The sequence below is a fragment of the Electrophorus electricus genome, chromosome 20, assembly GCF_013358815.1.
Source record: "Electrophorus electricus isolate fEleEle1 chromosome 20, fEleEle1.pri, whole genome shotgun sequence".
Classification (NCBI taxonomy): Eukaryota; Metazoa; Chordata; class Actinopteri; order Gymnotiformes; family Gymnotidae; genus Electrophorus; species Electrophorus electricus.
The window spans coordinates 8,639,593-8,661,681 of NC_049554.1; the positions used below are offsets into that span (position 1 = coordinate 8,639,593).

General features: G+C 37.1%; 3 protein-coding genes across 10 annotated transcripts in view; all 3 read left to right on the forward strand.

Annotated features, from left to right (window-relative positions):
* LOC113572417 (homeobox protein Hox-C8a-like) overlaps positions 1-22,089 on the forward strand; it is a 53,334-nt gene that overhangs the window by 13,900 nt on the left and 17,345 nt on the right. Inside the window, exons 2-8 of one of the 8 annotated variants that reach the window (XM_035520229.1) lie at positions 389-3,558; positions 4,383-4,513; positions 4,844-4,880; positions 20,432-20,639; positions 20,765-20,903; positions 21,152-21,248; positions 21,326-21,867. In XM_035520229.1, the coding sequence (XP_035376122.1) occupies positions 389-711 (323 nt within the window). In that variant the 3' untranslated portion in view covers positions 712-3,558; positions 4,383-4,513; positions 4,844-4,880; ... (2 more) ...; positions 21,152-21,248; positions 21,326-21,867. Of the gene's footprint in view, positions 1-388; positions 3,559-4,084; positions 4,343-4,382; positions 4,514-4,843; positions 4,881-6,095; positions 6,134-6,743; positions 6,837-6,923; positions 7,155-10,299; positions 10,389-13,568; positions 13,623-20,431; positions 20,640-20,764; positions 20,904-21,151; positions 21,249-21,325; positions 21,868-22,089 lie in introns of those variants that run through there. The other 7 variants (XR_004775356.1, XM_035520231.1, XR_004775357.1 and 4 more) reach the window with 7 other exon arrangements.
* hoxc6b (homeobox C6b) lies at positions 10,042-11,692 on the forward strand. Its single transcript, XM_027001946.2, has 2 exons — positions 10,042-10,439; positions 10,883-11,692. The coding sequence occupies exons 1-2, from the start codon at positions 10,043-10,045 to the stop codon at positions 11,179-11,181; spliced, it is 696 nt and encodes a 231-aa protein (XP_026857747.1). The 5' UTR covers position 10,042; the 3' UTR covers positions 11,182-11,692.
* Positions 13,536-15,493, forward strand: LOC113572419 (homeobox protein Hox-C5a-like). The gene is made up of 2 exons (XM_027001947.2): positions 13,536-14,013; positions 14,729-15,493. The coding sequence occupies exons 1-2, from the start codon at positions 13,536-13,538 to the stop codon at positions 14,941-14,943; spliced, it is 693 nt and encodes a 230-aa protein (XP_026857748.1). The 3' UTR covers positions 14,944-15,493.

Below are 22,089 nucleotides of genomic sequence, written 5' to 3' on the forward strand. Positions count from 1 at the left end.
GTTGGTATCTGAGTATGAAGACTGTGCATGCTTACTAACAAATGGGAAATTCAGGCATGACACTAAACGATTTATATGTTATGATTCGAAAATATTTAACAAAGAGTAACAAATACAACAAAGATGTTCGATAGGATAATTAAGATTTACCTTAAAAGTGTGTAATCACTGTTCAAGTTATTTTAACTGGCACTGTGTATGACATTCTGAGCAGGGAATCCTTCAGGCCATATAGGAAAAACCAAAAAGCGAATAATTTAAATGTTTATTGATGAAGAGTAGTATCGTCTCATTCTCACACACAGCAAAAACAAAACAATTGCATTTAAAAATAGAACAACATAAAAAAGTTACCAAATGCTAAAATGTATTCATATCTCATCCATAGCACCAGGAAGGCGTAACGGCCGGCAGACATACAGTCGCTACCAAACACTGGAGCTTGAGAAGGAGTTCCTGTTCAATCCTTACCTCACGCGCAAGCGACGTATTGAAGTGTCGCATTCGTTGAAACTAACTGAGCGACAGGTCAAAATCTGGTTCCAGAACCGACGCATGAAATGGAAGAAGGAGAACAACAAAGATAAATTTCCGAGTCAAAGGGGAGAAGAGGATGCGGAGGTTGAGGGTGAGGCCGAGGAAGAAGACAACGACGCTGAGGGAGATGACCAACAAAAAAAGGAAACAGCACAGGAAGATTCAAAAGAGTGATTTTATAACCTACTTTTTATGGTTATATGACTCCAGGTTGAGCGTGTGTGAGATAGAAAGACAGAGAATGAGAATGAGAGATTACATTTTACGACCATAGTTTCATTGGGTTGGAAAAGAAAACATTTTGAACAGATCATAAAAGCTCTTCCTCTCACTGGAGTTCACCATAATGAGAACGAACATCCGTAGAAAAGTCCTGTGCTCACAATTTCTTAGGCTACTCCTCACCATGTTCTTCAGATATAGTTCTAATTCTTATCCCAGAAAAGAGAAATGAGGTGAATGGTGTTTTGGGTGATGGGACGTTTTACCATTATGAAGAACAATATGAGACTTGGTTTCTGGGCAAATCCATGTATATTGTTTTGAATACTCTGAATACAAATATAAATATATATAACCCTAACTGGGAATCTTTATTAAACAATCCCTGAAGAATCTGAGCAATAAAACAATTTCCCCTCTCGCTCTCTCTGTACCAAAATCGTAGTAATACAATGGATTGTTAAATATATGCTTGATTTTTGTTTTTGACGTTATCTCATACATTTATTTTATGTAAATATGTTAGTTATTTTTGTTTTATCAGTTTTAGGTTTTGTGTATTTGTGACGCTGGGAATTTGCAATATTACTATCACAATTTTCTAATCATACTTCAGACTATGAAGAATCCAAAACAACGATAGTAACACCTTTATCAATATTTCGTCATGCTAAATTTCGTCGCATTTGCTTTTAGCATGATGTCCACATTCGAGTTTGGCTCACCGTCTCTTTAGTACTTTTACTTGTAGCAATTTCTGTTTAGATTAAATGTTATGAATATTCAAGTTGTGGACATTACAGCTATTTCTTAAAATGTAACCATAAGACCAGGGATTTGGCAAGTGAAGGACTTTCACGACCACACTGGAAACAGTGCGGAAACGCTTGGTGAAAAATTAACTGTAAAACAGCATATTTAAGTTATTGTGTAACATTGACCCCTATAGAATGTTTTTTGTTTGTTTGTTTATTTGTTTTTTTGTTTTGCACTGTGTATGTGTTAACTGGGTTACATGTCGAATACATTGGCCTAATTATGGATTTGTATAATTAAGCATCGCAAACTATGTAATTGCAAAGTCAATTTTTATTCCTTTGTTTAACATTTCTATCCGTACTGAAGTTCAAACATATATGAATGTAAAAACAAATTAACAGTTCACTTTTCTTTCAGTCAGCTTGTTAGCCCATATCGTATGACTTCCCCATTACAGAATAAACATAAACATAAACACATGTTTAATATAAAATCTATATTGTTTATTCAAATTTAGAAAAACAGCCAGAGATTAGGCGTTTATATTAAATCACACACAGTGTATAATATGAACTAAAAAGCGATTCTCGCGCAAAATTCAGATTAGCGAGTCGACGCGATTTCATTGAATTTTAATGCTAATGAAGTTGTAAGAAAAAGTACCACCGGTTAAATGTAACTTTTATTGTTTTCATACTAATTGATAAGCCTTTATCTTGACGTGTCTTGGCTGTGAATGATGTGATAAGACAGGGACATCAAAATTGTACGGTCATTCTGTGTTTTGGGTTGCTGGTGAAAAAATTCTCGAATATTCCGTTTTTAGAATATCAGATGTGCTACAAAAGCAATCGTAATGCCGAGATCGTGGACTATCCTCTATAACGATTGGTGGGTAATGTACAAGTCTATGAGCTCTTGGTCGCCATAGGAAACGCCAGCACTCGGGTAATGGAACACCCATAAGTTTGCCTAGGGCTGGCTGTGCAACATGTAGATTGACAGTTTGGTCCGCGTCCTTGTTGAGCATTAATAACCTTGAAAGACCGAGGTTCGGTTAAAATGTAAAAAAAAACAAAAAAAAAAAACATACATTATGTAGCTCGTTATATTGTTACACAAACAGTGGTCCATGAAACATGCTATGGTAGACTTCTGTACGCATTCGAGGTATTGTCAACTCCAAACAAACAAACAAACAAAAAAACGATAGGTCAGATAATACATTTGAACAGCTCCACAAATGATCTAATGTGTAGGCAATAGAGCTACACCGTTTTGCAATACTTCGCAGACTGTATTCAGACAACCTCTAAATAATGTGCTCTATACGAAATCTGCAATCTTTCATACATTCATCTTTATTTACAAGATAATTTTAACATTATTGCCCATAAACATGCAAAATAATCAAGATTAGGAATGTTCTCATTAGCTTCAAATATAGGCCTAACGTTAACATAATGACCAGACCAAATCTTTAACATTATTTTAATAATAGTAATGCGTCGCAAACACTAACTTTAAAAATAGACAAACTTCATAAGGCAGGATTAAATTCGAATAATATCAAAATAGTGAGACTAATTTTGTTAAATTTAAATTTTACTTTTGTGAAACGTCTTGATAAGAAAACCTCACGACTACATGCAATATTCTGTCCCACACAGACGAGACAAATTTCAGATTACATGCAGGCAAATGTCTTTGTAGTCACTGCTGGCATTCCGGAAGTTTTCTGGGGAAGTGACAGCTGTCTGAGAGTATTGTCCACCCGTCAGACCTTTGTACTTTCACATTGCTACTGGAGGAAGACTCCTAAAATGGTTGTAATCGCCTGTAAACTTTATTGGTGGCCCATAAACCCATTAGTGTCTCTACACAGCGAATTTCTCCCCATGCAGAAACATACACACGCCTAATTCGGATTCTGACAGGATTTCCATGGAACATAACGTTGAGTAATATAGATTTTAACCCATCTTCTTCGTTTTACTTCAGATGGTTACAAAGCAAGACCGTTTAAGATGTTCTCAATATGTAAGTAGAAGAGGTTTATGATTTGACTGTAAACAAATCGTGTTTAAAAGATCGCTTTTGTACACTGATAACTCTGCATATAGAACCTTTGTGCAGGTAAGGAATAACGTTTTTATTTTCGGTTACTGATTGTCAGTCACTGGGATTTCAGGACATAAACAAATGTATCACTCAGGTTGTATATGTTTTCCCATGCGAACTAAGCAGACTACTAAAAGCTAAAACCGAATCAAAATAAGATAGGTAATTCATTGATGGTATAAAAATTATGTTTGTGTGGGTAATCGGTATTTGTCGAAGAAAAGGAAAATAAACGCTTGTGATAAGGCACTGAAATACGTTATCGTGACTGCGATTAAAAAAAGAGGGCTTCTTTCCTTGAAAAACACAAGTTGAGCGGGGCTGGAAGGGGGCGCAACACATTCCTGGTTGTTTTGTGGGAAATTTATAGCTAAGTAATAAACGTTTACGACTATGCCGCGCCTAGGATTGGCTACGGGGTGTCACATGGCATCCTCTCCATGAACATGAACTTTAAACTGTTGTCTTTGCTCCGGTCATATTCGCTCTCCGTTTCTTCAGACGGAGTGTACCTTCATGCATCCGTACATTCAGGAAATGATGATATAATTTAAAAAGGAAAAGAAAAACAATGCGTGTGCAGTATCAGTTGCAACGCACGTGACAGCCTCTTCCTCCCTTCCGTTTTCTCACTTCGTCTAGCTTCTTGTTACCTCTCCCTTCCCCGGGTTAGATGGAGTAGCTAAATACGTTGCCGATAGAGGTAAAGCTGGTTTCAAGTATTTCCTATTTTCACAAAACAGACCTCATACAAGATACGGAATATCTAATGAAATGAATCACCTCAGGTACTTATTACCTCCCCCGCCCTCCCCTTGGGTGACTACGCTTTAGACAAGTTATCTTGCGTCACAGGAGCGGCGTGGGAACGAAGGTAAGTTTGCTATTCTGCGTTTCTTATTGCTTTAAATGTACATGTAGCATAACGAATGCATTAACATGTAGCCGAGTAATCGATTGAAAGTGCATTTCCTTTATAGTATGCTTACAAGGTGTCTTTGGGTTTAATTAATTGACGGGAAAAATCCACTACAGGAAATGTCACTAAGCTGTTATGTTTCAGTACATGCGAGAATTGTATTATGGCATGTGTTTTTATAATGTAAAGCCTCCACATAGCCTAGCAAATCTGTTATTCTTGCAAAAAGAAGTAATGTGAGAAAAGTTCATTTTTCGCATCTATTGCATGTTACTCATCAACTAGATGAAACAGACGTGGGCAAGAGGTGTTTCACGTTTGGGTACGTAAGATAAAATTTCTTCTTGTTTATCCTCTCTGAGGTTCAGGAATGCTAGAGGCTAGTAGGTTTATTAAATTATACAGTAAGATATATTTCAAACATAACATGAAAAACATTAAAATGAAATAGCTCATACAAACACCATAACTGTTTTAGGCCGCCCTAATGTAATATAGAAGTAGCATCAATAACATAAAATAATGTTTCATATTCAGCTCTTTGATATTCAAGTAAAAGAAAATGTCTTTATTTAAAATATTTTTAATCACCGTGGAAGCTTATTTTTACTAATAAGGCCTTTGTCATTTATCCTTACATCCCTATTATAGACGTTGCATTTGTGGTAACTGTGAAATATATAAATTACATACAGGTCTAAAACTTTATTTCGACTATTTTCTTCTAAAATTCTTTGCGTAAATTGCCTATATCTATTTAATATAGAGATAAATGAATATAGTAATTACAAGTTATTTGCCTCTTAGGTCAACATAACGTGATCGCCAATTAATGGCGATTTAGCGCATGGAATGTTGGATTGAATACATTTTTGGCTTTATCCCTAAATACTTAGTAGGCTGTTATATACAAGTCTGTCATTACTTTTACGGTGTATGCGTTCATGCAAAGAATGACAGCTCATGCTTCATCTAATTAATACTGGAATTATTCAGAACTTTCAAACCTTCAAACTATCCTAAGATAAAATATATGCTGGTTTCAGGAGAAATAACATTCACTAATAATACGAAACTGGACGTTTGCAGACGTTGTTAATAGACCTACAAAATTGAGGACTAACCTCCTTAATCCGCAAATATTATTGTCGCCATCTAGTGCTAAATTATATGTACTTCGCCTCTGCTCTTGTGTGAGGTTTGCAAGGAAATCATCCCCAAGCTAAAATAAAAAATAATAATACTGTTTACTTAAATCGAGCAGGGGTTTTGAATTGAAACACAGCAGTTCCGTTTTTCGTTAGTGGTCAGTCTTATTTATTATTGTTACATCCGGAAGGATTGAGGTGGAAGAATTCACATTTGTTTAGAATTCACAGTTTACAGTTAAATTAACTGAGTAAACTCAATGTGGAGATTGACATTGGACACAGTCCTATAATGCATAATGTAATAAGCAAACGCAATGTCCTTATTCTAAGAATTGGTTGCAATCGCGTGATTGTTCTAATCTCTATTGTACTGTTAATGATTGTAGGCGATACTACTGCTACTACTACTACTACTACTACTACTACTACTACTACTGCTGCTGCTGCTGCTGCTGCTACTGCTTCTGCTGCTACTACTACTACTAATAATGGTGATGATGATGGTGAACACAGCTCCTTATCTTCTGTAGAACTGGAGGACAGCTCATATTTATAAACTCTAATACAAAGTATAAATGCTAGTACAGACCGGACCAAACAAGTTTTGATAACATGCTCTAAATGTTTTATTTCAAATATCATTATTTATAAACAACATCCTAAAGCATCCATATATTGATGAGTCAATTAATAAAATTTGAACTATTTAAATATACAACCAATAAATTAAATATTCTGTGTAATGAACATCCACTTTGTCTGTGAGCCACGTCGGTAGCCATCACATGCGTCATTATATTGTTATGCCAGGAATGTACTAAAGAAATTCTCGTCTTTCCATAATTATGACCTTGAGCTTCAAAACAGATTTTTAGGTGGCTAGGGGTTCCTTTATGATGCATGATGGTAACATAAATGACACTTTAGTCTAATCATGGACCACTTGTGGTTTCACCAAGGGCACATGAGATGTAAAAATCATAAAGGCACTTCCACTGAACTGCAGTCTGCTGAGTTTTGGTGTTGAATTTTAGAGCCATAACTTAAATAACGAAGCAAATCTGAAGACCAAGGAGAAGTCTCCCTAACTTCAAAGTCAAACTGTGAATCACTGTTCGACGCCTGACGTTAGTAACCGTTTTCCTATGAGAAATATAATATGTTAAAAATCTTTGCTGAACCTTAAAAAATCTTTATTTATTCGGTCTTTTCAGCATGCTGCAAAAGACATCAAGAACACATCAAGAACGACGACAAATTAAAGCAACTTATAGAGATGCGAGAGAGCTCAAGAAAGAACATAAATTAATGAAAAGACAATAAATAAATGAATGAAAATAAGGTCTACAGACAGCTAACCCAGTCTGTGGGAAACCTATACAGTTTTCGGATTGTGACGAATCAATTTGAAGAGTAATTTTAGTAATATAGACATTTTTTAAAAATGGTAATAGCATGTCGTCTTTGTGGTTCGTTGAAATGTACAGCATAGTTCCGTCGAAGCAGACGTAGAGATATTGTATTTGGTTTACAACACCCCAAAAGGTCTTCCAGGGGAAATCACAGAAAAACCTTCCTGCTACTCATTGCAACCATGCGTCGTAATGATATTTATAAGCGACACACACACACACACACACACACACACACACACACACACACACACACACACACACGTACATTATGATTATATTTAGTTTATAAGTGACACCACAGCAGCATATGCAGATAAACGTGAGTTTTTGTTTGTTTACCGTGAGTCTAGGCTACTATGTAACCAAACCCAGGTTTTCGATTCTAAGTAATTGGTTTTCATCCGTTTCGGAGGTTGTTCTCTGCATCGAGATGGCCTAACCGTGGACTGTGTAAAAGATGAGCTTATAATACTCTGCTCACTGCCAAATATCGACTCAACAGGGAGACTCATGTGGCCCCAATTATGGTAATAGGACTGTAAACGTGAACCAAGTTACAGATCAAAGTGACACAGCACGTTTGCATCCGACAATATGGAGACTGCGCTTCTTCAATGAAAGACAGACGCTCTTTAGTACTCTGAGCCCACAAGCCTACAAGTTTTTGCTTTATCTTCAGCTATGTAAATACACTTACGCTACATTTATACATATACAAGATAAAACATTCAGACCTGTCAATAACCATATTTCTAACAATTTATTTACTTCTGAAATTTTCCTCTTGTTTAAAAAATGAGTGTCATTTGTGCTACAATATAAAGAAAAAGGTATTAATTCCTCAAGTTAGATTGCGGTTTATGTTACTATGTTATGCTATGGTATGACATGTTCAAAATGAATCAGTTTCTCGCAGCCCAGTTAACCGAATGATTTTCAAGCAGCTAACAGAAATTTCTATAAAAATGTCTGTGGGAAATCACAAAATTTGTGTAATTTTCTATGTTTTGGAATTAGGTAAAAATAAATCTGCAATTGCAACCGCTATCACACTTTCCGGCAGCCGACACACTGCTTTAGGTAAAAAAAAAGAAAAGTGAAATTAACAATTATCGCTTTTTATAGGGATGATTGTTTTTGCACTCCTGGTAACGGTACCCTAGCTGGAAGCTGACATTTGTCTAGTTTTATGACTTCCACGGCTTCAGGCGTTAAGGCATTCCTTCGCAGTAAAACAGCCATAAACCACCCCTCCCTTCTAAAGCTCCCTCTGCACAAAAGGGGACAGAACACTAAAGTATTCTGAGGATGCCAGATTTTTAAAAAAAACACACACCCACACAAACTTTCTGTTTATCTGAAAGGCATATAACAGCCTTGGACAAATGTAGACTACGTCATAAACTGTTTTGATAGTAACCCAAGCAAAAAAATAAATAAAGTAAAATAAAAAATAAACCCTAATGTTTCACCTTATTGTCTGTATCAGCATGAGCTTCACATAATTTGATTACATTTGCAGTATATCGACAAGACACGTAATCAATAAAGATCAATAACACTTATACTATTATATAGCATTAGTATTGACAGATTTTATATTTAACTACATGCCGAAATATTGGGTTTCCGACTTAAAAAACAAACAAACAAAAAAAAACATTCCTTTAACGGTTACTGTTATGCTTGGATTTGGATAATACGAACTTAATAAAGCACCTTCATGTAATTTGACTTTTAATAGAAACGACTTCTATATATATATATATATATATATATATATATATATATATATATATTTTCACATACATACATATATATATATATATATGTCCAAACCATACGAAAAGTCGAATGGGACTTTTCGCAGATTAAAGCACTTATATGAGTTACCTTTAAAAAAAAAAAAGCACATATAAAATCAACTCGAATTTTCTTCATGCTGAGTTGTAAAATCGTTTTTGCCGAAAAATATAGTCCCCCGTATGAAGCTCCCGTATGCCCTACTCTCTATCTTAAGCTTTAACGTTTTAGTCTGTTATCCGATCCTCATTCATATTTTTCGTTATACAGGTTGCTTGTCTTATGCACACAAACACGTTTTTGCCATCACGGCATTTACACTAAGTTTTGTTTCCCTTTTAGATATACTTTTATAGTGTTCTATGACATAACATTGTCTATTTTCTGCCCTGAGTATAATTCTCTATTTCATGACATTGTCGCTGTGAAAGATGAAAGAAAGATGACCGTTACTCAGAAATATTTATCCTACACATAAATGACTCGCAGATTTGGAGACTTTTCCACTAAAAACATTACACTGTGGGGTAGGATCAGGCCATTATCAGGATGTTTCGTGAGATGCTGAGTGCTTGTGTATGTGTTTGTGTGTGTCTGAGAGAGAGAGAGAGAGAGAGAGAGAGAGAGAGAGAGAGAGAGAGAGAGAGAGAGAGAGAGAGAGAGAGAGAGAGAGAGAGAGAATGGAAAGAGAAAGAGAGAAAGTCAGTTACTAAGTATGTGAAAAATGTTTTCAAAAGCTCTGAAGGTTGTGCATGTAGACTGTGTAAGATGTGTCGTTACTTGGGTAAAGAATGAAAAAGTCGACTTCAGTTTTTTTTTCTTCTTTTCTGATGATCAAGCTTTTCATTGGTTGGAAACGGGTCAGCTGACACTGTCATCTTTGTCCATCTTAGAACCAGGCTTTGGAAACATTCGACTGCATGCATGGTGTCTTTTTTGGCGTCCGAATTAAATTACTTAGCATTCATAAGGCAGTTGTATCAAAAAAGACTGACAGAGAAAAGAAGAGGGAGTTAGTGAGTGAGGGAGGGAGGGAGTGACATAGAGAAAGATCAGAGAAAGTAAGGGAGGGTGGGAAAGAGTGGGAGCAAGGTTGAGAGGGTGAGAGGGACGGTATGAATTCCTATTTCACGAACACGTCGCTCTCGTGCCATTTAACTGGCGGTCAGGATGTTCTACCCAACGTGGCCCTAAATTCGACTACTTATGACCCTGTTCGCCATTTCTCGAGCTATGGCGCCGCAGTGGCCCAGAACCGGATATATCCCACGCCGTTCTACTCACCACAAGACAACGTTATGTTCGGCTCCAGCCGAGGACCGTACGATTACGCATCAAATGTCTTTTATCAGGACAAGGATGTGCTTCCCAGTTGCAGGCAAAGCTTAGGACAGAGCGCACAAGGTCCGTTGGCACAGGACTACACTTCAGACCAAGGCAGCAGTGCGTGTCAGGAACCAAAGAGCACCATTCAGATTTACCCCTGGATGCAGCGGATGAACTCTCACAGTGGTGAGTACTTAAACACGAGAGATAAATTTTTAGCAGGACCAGTTTTTACGACTGGAAACCCACGTTTTATCACCCCATAAAGCATCAGAGGAGCTGTCGCCCAGCAATAAACGTCTTTTATCTCTTGAGGAAATCCCTTTTGGCCAAAATACACGTGCTTTGTCAGAAACCAAGCCCATTCAAAACAAACGCAAATAGGGCTTTAATTGCTGTATGGGAGTTTGAAATATATGGCTTGCTATTCCGGGAATTAAGGTAGGTTGGTTATGCATAATACAGTCAAGTATCTAAGTAGATATTTCTATTTTTAATATTTAAGATCTTGTCATTTGGAATATGCACAAATTTGGAATATACCTATTAAATATTATTAGGTAAAGAAATGTTCAGTCTTAAATTGACGTCGATTTCATAAGTTAATAAAATCAAATCTCTTTTCACAGGGGTCGGCTATGGATCTGATAGGCGGAGAGGTCGCCAGATCTATTCCCGTTACCAAACTCTAGAACTCGAGAAGGAATTTCATTTCAATCGCTACTTGACAAGACGCCGACGTATCGAAATTGCCAACGCGTTGTGCCTTACTGAACGACAGATCAAAATATGGTTTCAAAATCGCCGGATGAAATGGAAGAAAGAGACAAACCTAACATCCACCCTAAACGACAATGTCTCAGTGGTGGGTGACCAGGAACCGCTCAAAGAGAGCGCAAAAGGGGTGACTAATGAGAAGAAGGAATAGTCCAAGCACTAAGTATTGAATCAAACTACCTATTGAAACTACCTATTGAGCTTTGGCAGTTGTTGCAAGCCCAACCTACCCTCGACGAGAGAGAAAAAAAATGTATGCAGAAGGTGTGTCACTTGTATATATGTACCCGTGTTTAACGGCTAAACGCTTACTTCCATATTTCATTCTGGAACATAGCCTGTGTACCTACCACTTGACAGGCAGCTATTGAAATTTCCACATTGAATGTATGTTTCATATTGCGCAAATAATTAACTACTACAATGTTGAAAATTCCAAAATAAATAAATATAACACTGTTTTGCTTTTGGGGAAAATTAGACTATATCTAAGGACTACGTTTTTTCGTTGCTTTGTGATGTAGAAGCTAAACATTACGAAGCATGTAGTCTATATTTTTATCATCGTTTCATAGTATGAAGCACCAATTCTAAACCAATTATGCAAATATACTATCAGAACTGTAAACATATTTGAATGTCTTTGTGAATATAAAACATAATACCAGCTTGAGCCTCTGTTTGTATTTCTCAGCTTTTAGGCTGTAGTAGTTACATTGACGTTTATACAACATGTAAAAGCGTGTCCACATTGTAGGTCTTCAAATGTGGCGTCACACATAAAACAGAAATAGGATTAAACCAGGTGCACGCAAACTATTTTACTCAATTTACGAAAACTGAAGGTGTTGCGCCGCATTTTTCTGCGTCCTGTATAGGCCACCTAAATAATGCCTTCTTAGAATGTACATCACAACATTTAAGAATTCACACCAAATTCCATGTTAACCCCACATCAAGAACCATTGTTGGCTTACGTTTTAAAGGTGATGTTATGTTCTTAGACTGCAAGTCTCTAAGATGAAATGGAACTCGCCTAACTGGACAAAGAGTTCGGGTTACATAGAGTAAAAAAAAGTCAGTTCTTTTTCTTCAGAATGTTTGCAATGTGTTAGTGCCTCCCATTTATCCACCGGACTCTGGGAATTTCACATCTCGTGAGTTTAAAGTTACTTAACCGTCATATACTTTAGACTATCCAAAGGCTCAAAAGGGAAATCATTAAAGTGAAGTTAAAACTGGAAGGGTTAGCATGAATTACATAAAGACAACGAGGTCACCAAATAATTCAGTTCAGTTCATACAAATATGGCATGTAAAAATGATAATGCATGTAAAAAGCGAGAGCAAAATACAATGCCACCAAAGCATTGAAATTCAAGTTCATACACATCGGCTTGTTATTTGTTAAACGTAGAAAAAAAGAAATACCTTAACATCTTTCACTAATTATTTTAATTTAAATGATCTAATGACGTAAACTCAGTTAATAGCTCAGGCAAAGACGATACAAGGAAGAAGTTTATAATAAAAAATTAAGTACACCATGAAACAGGTTTGGCTTTATATATTTATATTTTGTTCTAATTAAAATTGAGTAGGTTATAGATATTTGGTCATTAAAAGATCATTTTATTTTAGTTTTCATTTCGTAATACAAAGCAAATGAACGAAAAATGCATTAAAATTTGGGGGAATTTTAGATAACATGCATAAATTGTCACTTCTTACATACGTTATTCATTTTAAACATTTCAAATGCTTGAAAAGGCTCAATGATTGCAAATTATAGCCTTCCATAAATTATATTGGAACAGGATGGAACAGGCACTGCAATGGCTAAAGTAACATTACTGTGGACTTGTTTTAATATAGCATATGTACTAGGCCTGGCGGCACTGATATAAATCTTCTTATAAATCTTTCTGCGTAATGCTGACGGAAAGATCTGTTTTAGTTAGAATACAACAAAGTTAGATAATTCTTTTTTCTTGTTATGAAAATATGATTAGAACATCTGTTTACTCTCTTTTTGATTTCCCTTCTCTTCCTTTACTATTGGCATACAAATCAACAATACAAAGCTAGAAAGGCTCCAATTCCCCACTGCTTGCTCTAAACAGTCTTAAGCAGCAGATGACGCTATTGGTCTTCTGTCCGGTTTCTCCCTGCGACTTCTCCTGCGTCCCCGTTACCAACTTATCAAATGTTTGTACACTTCCATGCATAACCTACTGGTACAGTCTAACCAAATGTATGACTGTACGGCACACGCACGTGATTCCGTTTAAACAATCCATATTTGGCAATAGAAAAAGAAGAAAAAAAACAAAACTTAACATATAAATTTAGGTCCTTTTAGAATATAAAGCCGCCATGAAGTTCAAAAGACAAACAAATCAAATACATTTACAATAACAAAATTATTCTCGCACCTCGAACATAAAACATCTGTGTAGTAATTCAACGGAATGTAAATGTTTCTTTCTTGTTGTTACATGTGAGATGACTTTTTATGTTTCCAATTCGTTGTTCAAGAAATCAAAACATGAAGCGTCCGCCTTCGTTGTGCATAATGCCTACGGCTCAGACGCCGAGTTCCACGTACCAGCTAGATACTGCTTCGGCGTGCTCAAAAACCGGCGCGGCTCTTTTATGAGCCCATCAGCATCAACCTCGAGGCGAGTGGAGGAAATGAGCTCTGGTCAAGCGGAGCCGTCAGTTGTCTTTGACTCGTCCAGTGTTCGCAGAAATGCAGACAGTACCGGTATTCTAAACAATGGATTTTACCTCCACAAAAAAGAAGGTGGAAAAAATCTGAGTGATATGCCCAAAGGCGAAACAAGAAACGTCGTCGAAAACAAAGTTCGACCCTCGCAGTCCGTACAGACAGTGGGACAAACTTGTCAACAGCGTCAGGAGCCACTAAGCCCGCAAAAACCGCAAATATATCCCTGGATGACTAAACTACACATGAATCACGGTAAAGTTTTTCTCTCCTCCAGTTGTACTTGGGTTAGCATAACTGCTTCATGTATGTCGTTTTCCCTAAACCCCTCGAGTCCGTTCAATGTTTTTCTTCTGTTTTATAGACCGCATTCGGAAATAATAAAACTAGCAGTCGTAAATTTTATGACAAAGGCTTCAATTGCTCATAAAACTGTCCGCTTACGATGAGGAGACTATCTTGGCCCAAATTTATGACGGCATAATTGCATAAAGGAAACAAACCACCATCCAAAACCCCTGCGTCTGATTTAAGATCAAAATTCAATATAAGTTTAAAACTTTTTAAAATGGCCTGAAATGCTCTTTCAGAGTTGCTTGATAGAAATCAGACATTGAATTATGTGATATTTATTATGTTTCTAAAGTGGTTTGGGAATCCCAAGAAGAATCAATAACGTCTTTAAATGAAAAAGGGAAATAATATCTGTTATTATAGGCGAACAGTGGCTTGACCTAATTGCTGTTTAGATATTTAGACTGGATTTAAATTGATTGATTATCCGTATCCCAGCATCAGTTGTGTCAGGCCTTAAATATAACTAAAAGGTGCAGGAAGTATTCTACGTCCACGTAACTTAAAAATGTCTAGAGCAGATCTTTTTAGGAAGGAAGTAAGGACCAGGCTTTAACTGCTGCATATGACTTAACTATGCATTAGTTATTAATATGGTGTCTCAATTTGGTACCAGAATCGGATGGAAAACGTTCGAGGACGAGTTACACCCGATACCAAACCCTGGAATTGGAGAAAGAGTTCCATTTCAACCGCTATCTCACGCGTCGAAGGCGCATCGAGATTGCCCACACCCTGTGTCTGAACGAAAGACAGATCAAAATCTGGTTTCAGAATCGCCGCATGAAGTGGAAGAAGGATTCCAAACTCAAAGTTAAACAGCAATTCTAGGTCTCGGATTTCAGTGGACGGCGTTAAAAACATGTATGCGCAATTCTTTTAAAACGTTGACAGACATAGTCTGAGATTTTTGGTGTGTGTGTCTGTTTATGTACAGTTTAAGATGTAAATTAATGTTAGTATTACTGAGGTTGGAGCTGTAGCGGTGAATATTAGATTAAGAAAATAATGTGAACATGAAATGTTTTGTCTTTTGAGTTACATTTTCTGCAGGCTTAGCCTAAATTTTGTCCGTTATGCACTACATGCAACTTGCCAACTAAAGAGATTTCCTATGGTAATATTTGATCTCGAAGGACCCGTTACTGTCCTTTATTAAGTTCACTGATTATTTAAATTCACGTAGAATTAGTTGTAGAACTTGGATGTTTCATTAAAATGTGTCGAATAGCCAATAGATAGTGTGTTCATGTCTGAATAGCCAAAAAGAAAAAAAATTCAGGTTGCTTGGAAACACTCGCATAATCACCTCGTGGCTACTGAGTCAACTGAGTAGAAGATTTGAAGGAAAAAACGTGGACTAAATGTACAACCTGTAAGTTTCGTGTATGTACTTAATAAAAATACATAGACATGTAATCCTGTTGTAAAGCGTCATTAGGGGGTATAATGTTTCCATGTTAGTGTGTGAGGTATTTTGGCCTGTTGGTTCAGTGTTTTGTCACTAAAGAGGCACTAAGTACTTTCCGGTCCATGTCTCTTGTCCGAATGGGTAATGACATCCGCAATGTGTCAAATTGATCTTGAGGATGCTGGATAAATTAATTTATCATTTAAACATACTTTTAAGAAATACCTTCCGTGTCGATCAAAGAAATTAATGTGTAATCCTACAAAACACTTACATTGTATAGATTCTATACAATTAGGCTTACATTTTTAACTCCGTAAAAACAGTTTAGTTTACTTTTGTTTTTGTCTTTGGTGCCGGGGGGTGGGGGGCCACCCTCAATAATTCCTAATCACACTACTCATATAATGTGTTAGATTGGGTGATGTGAGCAGTGTGTCGTCGTCGTTCGTCCTTCACCCCCCAAAAGTAGAAATGAAACCAACGCCCCTGTTTAAGAATGTGAATTACTGTGTTATTATTACTGTGTTTTGGTCGTATTACTGTGACCAATAGATCAGCTAGAATTCTTATGAAGTGCAGGCAACTTCTGATTTCACAATGTATGGAATTCTCTGTTACTAGATAAGTATATTTAAATGGATAAAGCAGTAGCGATTCACTCATCAAACAATGCACGACCCATTTTCTGTTTTACTTTCGTAGCTGAGATTTGATGCAGGCTCTTTGTGGCCCTCTGTAATTATTTACAGTACAGACGTGTGCCTGTAAAACTTTTATGGCCCTGACGCGTAATAAAATTTTATGGCTTTGCCTAGCACCTCTAAAACGACGACAGTTGTTTCCTGTCTAATGAAACAGATGGGAACGGAGATAGCCCTTACTTTGACAGATTACCGTGCTACCTTTGATATATGCAGGAGTAGTTTAAATACGTTCGGCATAATAAGAATAATCCAAAACGTCAGCAATTACCAGACTAAAGATAATTACACATTTGTTTGTAAACGAAGCACAAGGCAGTGTAAATAAGACAGTCTGAATTACGGTTAAAGAAATTTTAAAAAATCTCCCAAAACCAACTGACAACAGAGGCCTAAGTAAAGTTTTTTTTTATCTTTTAAATAATGTTCTGTGAAGTTAAAGCAGGAAATAAACGAAATTAAATTAAAATAGCTCAAATTAAATGAAAGTTCATATGTTGCACATTATGCTCATATCAAAATACATATGAAGTGACAGTTATCTTAAATGGGGATACAGCGTTTTAACTGTTTTGACCTTCTAGATTAACAAACTACACAACAACGTATTGAAAAATCAAATGTATTTGCACACTAGAATGTTATATATAATGACAGACACTTGACGGCCACCGGTAAAATATACACTGCATATGGCTACCACATAAAGAAAACAAATTATTAAACTATTAGGTTACTTACCGTCGCAGCCTTGTAAAAACTGAATATAGTGGTATTAATATCTGAACTTATATAGCATTGCTGAATTACCACGGATCTTAGACTGTGTCTGACAGAAACCTGTTTGTAGGGCTTTTTCACTTTTTAAACTTTTGGAGATTGAATAAGGCACCGGGCCTAAGTTCAGTGACGTGAGTGGCTCGCGGCCAGCACGTGATGCTGTTAAAGTAAGTTTTATGGTTAGGCAGAGCTGACAAACACCTCAATATATTTACATCAAACAACTTAACCGTGTGAACTACATCTTATCTAAATGAATTTTAGAACACGAGTGTCTAGTGATTATTATCTTACTCCAAATGATCCACGAACTGTATACTCGTCCCCGGCAAATGGCTTCCACACGGTGAAGTAAGTTAATAATCTTATTTTTCAGGCTAGTAATGAAATAGACACCTGCCCCTCTACCACCCAAGGGGTGTCTTTGAGGGCGGGGCACTAATTAATACCATAATTTAATGTTACTTTGAGAAATGCTTTGGTGTTTTTGCGCTAATGGGTTTCAATTAGGATTTTAACATTCTGTTTAATATTATTAATCTTCATGATCCTCAGGTTGTATGAATAATTTGAAACAAAATGAAAGCGTGACTAGATATCACTGTTGTTCTTCCTCAAGCAGTTTCATAAAGTCAAATGTATCTTTGCACCATCGTATCCTGCAGTAGTAAAGCAACCGTTACAAAGAATTTCCCGTATGATAAATCGTGCAGTAAGAGCTGTTCGTCTGTATAAAATATGACACCTGGCAATCAGTCTCATCCTCACTGAAAGTCTATTCATAGTGCGTTTCTAAAATCATTATGTTAGCAATTATACTATACTTCAGTTGCTTCATATGTTGTCTAAGGATCTAACAGAGAAATGAACATTCTCTCTGGACAGGCTGTGCAAGTAGACACCGAAGTTCCTTCTTACTGCGTGACCTGCGATGACACCCCGAATTCCTTTACAAACAGTAAAAAATCAAGCAAACAGACAGCCTGCAGAATGAGGAATTATACGGCTTGTTCTCTTTAAGTAAACGATTCGGATCAGACTTATTCTGAGTTCTGATGTCAAAGGTTTGGCAGAGATATTCGGTAGATCTCAATCGCACGTCCTGCTAAACGTTACCTTGCAATGCATCAATATAACATATTACTACTTACTACTACTTATATTAGTAAATAAAATGTAGGGCCTAACTCACTACAGCAAAGTCATCAGTGTTGAATTAACACTGTTAATTCTTCTGGACATAAACACTGTACGTGTTAGCCTAGCACTTTTGTTGTGATTTTGTTTGGAATATTGAGAATTCCAAAAAAATATAGGTTCTATAACATGGAGTTCAGGTTTTTGCGTTTAAATTTCTCGTTATTAATTCAAACACAATATGCCAATAGATCCAAGCGACATTTTCTATAGATATACTCACCCGTTTTAACAGATGAGATGACGCTGACGCTATAAAAATAGATAGAAATTAAATATAGATGTATAAATAATGCAAATATTAGGTTTCTAAATAGTTCACAGGCTAGAAATGGACCGAATAAGTGTATACATGTAATGAAATAAAGCAATACAGGCTATAACCGTTTTATAGATTTTTAACCGGCGATCCTCGGACAAGGATTATTTCCTAACGACTGCACTGCATAGCCTACTCTTAATCGTCTCATATGAATCAAAGTCAAAGTAGAATAAAGCATAACCTCAAACATTTAGTATTGTTTCAAAAAACATCATGGTCTAAATGCATAGTAGCCTAAGTCTACATTCACTCAGCGAATGAGAAGAGGATAGATGACATTTGTATAGGGACAAATTTCATTGACGGTGTCTCATCAATAATTCTTTGGCAGTGAACTATTGAAACAAATCTTATCCTGGGGTGAAACGTCGGTCAGGCTGTCTAATATTAAAATATGCCTTCAGCAAGAGAGGGGGAGACAGGGTGAACGGGGGATGGGCGACTGCGCTGTTGGCATCCTAGACTAACGGAAGCATACAGAAAAACAAGTGTGATCTCATCTCACTAAAAAGTTGGTCAGATTACCACGAGCAAAGAGATGTCTCTGAATTCCTCACAATGAGGCCGTAAAAGTTAATAATTAACAACTTTTTATATGAGTTTGGTCGTCCACATTCGTACGGATTTGCTGTCATATCCTATCAGAAAAGGCAGTTTGATTTTGCTTTGAGATATCTCACTGTAATAATCCAACTAAAACGAGACTAACGTGAATGTTATCATACATTTTATTTGCCAAATTGTCACTGGTCATGTACAATGTCTTTTATAGACTGCTTAAAGGTAGAAATAGAATATTTGGAGATTTACAATTACTAATCCAACAAGCTGATTTTAGAAATACAGTATGTGGTAAACAGCAAGAAGAAAACGAGAATTAAGATTTTGGTAAATCGCTCTGAATAAGAGCGTCTGCTAAATGCTTTAAATGTAAATGTAAAATTAAAAACGCTACGGTTCGCGAGTAAAATAAGCGGTCTTTTATGATTTCTACGATGTGTGTGTGTGTGTGTGTGTGAGAGAGAGAGAGAGAGAGAGAGAGAGAGAGAGAGAGAGAGAGAGAGAGAGAGAGAGAGAGAGAGAGAGAGAAAGAGAAAGCGTGTTTGTATGGCTAAACGAGTATACGGTCCATCTGTTCTAGTGGGGCGGGGCAACGGATGGAGACGTTTGCACCTATTTATCCTTAAGTCGTCTATATGCACCCTGTAGAGCCGAATTTGTGTAATATTTACCGCAAATTCGTATCTACGGGAATACATGGGCGATTCCAAATTCCACGTTTTGCGAAGTTTGTATAATCGTCCTGAACTTACGGCAGGTCTGTGGCATAAATTCGTTGTGAGTTAAAGTAAACATTAGAAAACTGCACAGTGTTATACGCAGAAGAAACATTTTCAGTTTTATGACACTATGAAATATGAAGTAAATCACTGTCCCTCTCTATTACTGATGCCATGTGTTAAACTATTTTTATATATGGCAGTTTGAAATACGTTTCATAACCTCACACAAAAGGTACAAAAGACAAATAAACATTTGGTTCCCTGTCCAGATATGACCTCACTAACAGCAATTGGACTATTAAGTCACGTGGTAAACGTAACTTTACAGCGTCCCCACACTGGTAGGAGGGCTTTATACAGCAGAAAGGTGGAAAATTTATTTCTCACTCTCGAAATTAATGATCATGAGCTTGTATTTGATGGACTCTAATTACATCGATCCTAAATTTCCTCCTTGTGAGGAATATTCCCAAAAAAACAATATCACTGACCACAGTCCTGAATATTATAGACAGGACACCGGGTTCCAGCATCTCCACCAGGAACTGTATCTTCAGCGCGTGACCTACCAGGAGCGACGGTATAACTGTGAAAGCATTTCTGAGTCTGAGCCTCCACACAGGCATGGGTTCACCCATGGTGGAAACCTCTTCGCGGGGAAGGCACAGACAGCTCCACATGACAGCCTACCGACGATACTGACCTCCACTTCCACGCCAACAGCTGCGCAACCGCCTGCATCCAAGCTACCCCTGAACTACCTAACAACACAGCCGCGACTAAACAGCACGTGGGTCATCCCTGGATGAAGAAAACCCACGCCAGTGCGGGTAGGCATAGCTTATGTAATTGTTATTGCTGTCCCATAGCGACAACTCTCCTTCTCCATCTTTCTCTGCACGTGTTTGCTCCGTTCCAGTCCCATGACTTTACTTCGCTTGTTTGCCATTACCAGTCATGCTGGATATGATGTTAACGATATAAGAGAAAAGTCCTTTGAAGCGACGCATACGAGGCGGATTTACAACAGAGCACTTGCAATTACACCCGCCATAAATTATACAGCAGAGGAACTACTCTTGGCAGTCTTTTTCGTAAGTATGTGTCGGAGAAGAGAGATGGAAGGCGGAGAGACACACTAAGATAAAGCAAAAACCCCAATATTTGTAATGTTAGATTTATATTTTTGGCGATATTCTCAGTAGCTCATATCTTACTTACACAGGCCAAGTCCCAAATGTGGTTATGTGAATACAAATATAGAATAAATGCCGAAACCAGTTTACGCTGGTTTACCCCCCCCCCCCCCCAGCCAACTCTTTCTTTTATCCATTTGTTTCAGTGAGCTCCTGTTTCAGTGGATCTGGGCCCAAACGGTCCCGAACGGCTTATACCCGGCAGCAGATTTTAGAACTGGAGAACGACTTCCACTATAGTCGGTATGTAACGCGAAGAAGATCGCCCATGCCCTGGTACTTTCTGAGAGGCAGATAAAAATTTGGTTTCTGAATCGCAGGATGAAGTGGAAAAAAGATCATAGATTAGCCAACACCAAAATTCGACCGACCTCTTCTGGTTCAAACTCAGCCGGCAACACAACCACCGCAGTCTGCAACACAGCGACTACTCGAACCACTAGCGGGCCGGGCTCCGAAGGACGCTCTTGTGTGTCCGTTATCGCCAGAGACCAGGATATTACAATACTTTAAAGAGATATGTTAAGTACAGAAGAAAAAATTTGTTTTTATACAAATGCATTTTTATATATTAGTCATCATGAAGACTTTTTGTCCTTGGATAAAAAGAGTTTCCAAACAGTATCATATATTTATTAAAACTGTAACTGATTTATCTCATATTTATGTGAAAAACTTTCACAGTCTAATGTAATGAGCCTAGTAAAATATTGAGACTTTTAGAACATTTAAAGCAAAATTCAGTTAGGTGTGTTTTGTTATGGATGCATACAGGAGGCACTGTATGTTAGGTCCTCGTTATAATTTGTAGAAAACATAAAATTAAACTGATGCTTTTTGTGATGTAATTGACCTTGGTCAATAAAAGGGTGCCAAAGCAAAGTGAGACTGTTCAATTGTAAAAGAAGGAATGATGATGGGAGCACTTTAAATGCAAATTAAATAGTCTACACGCATAATTTAGGGATGACTGTTTACACGCCATGGTAAAATAATTAAACTATAATAACAATTTCCCAAAATAATTAGTTATTTGTAGTGTGGCATGTAAACTCACATGAGTGAAACATATAAGGGCAATCTA

What these genes read in the sequence shown, in the direction of transcription:
- hoxc6b (XM_027001946.2), top strand. Translation starts at nt 10,043, where the DNA reads ATGAATTCCTATTTCACGAACACGTCGCTCTCGTGCCATTTAACTGGC. An exon ending in GCGGATGAACTCTCACAGTG is followed by an intron (nt 10,440 to 10,882) that starts GTGAGTACTTAA and finishes CTCTTTTCACAG; the next exon opens with GGGTCGGCTATGGATCTGAT.
- LOC113572419 (XM_027001947.2), top strand. Translation starts at nt 13,536, where the DNA reads ATGACTTTTTATGTTTCCAATTCGTTGTTCAAGAAATCAAAACATGAA. An exon ending in TAAACTACACATGAATCACG is followed by an intron (nt 14,014 to 14,728) that starts GTAAAGTTTTTC and finishes ATTTGGTACCAG; the next exon opens with AATCGGATGGAAAACGTTCG.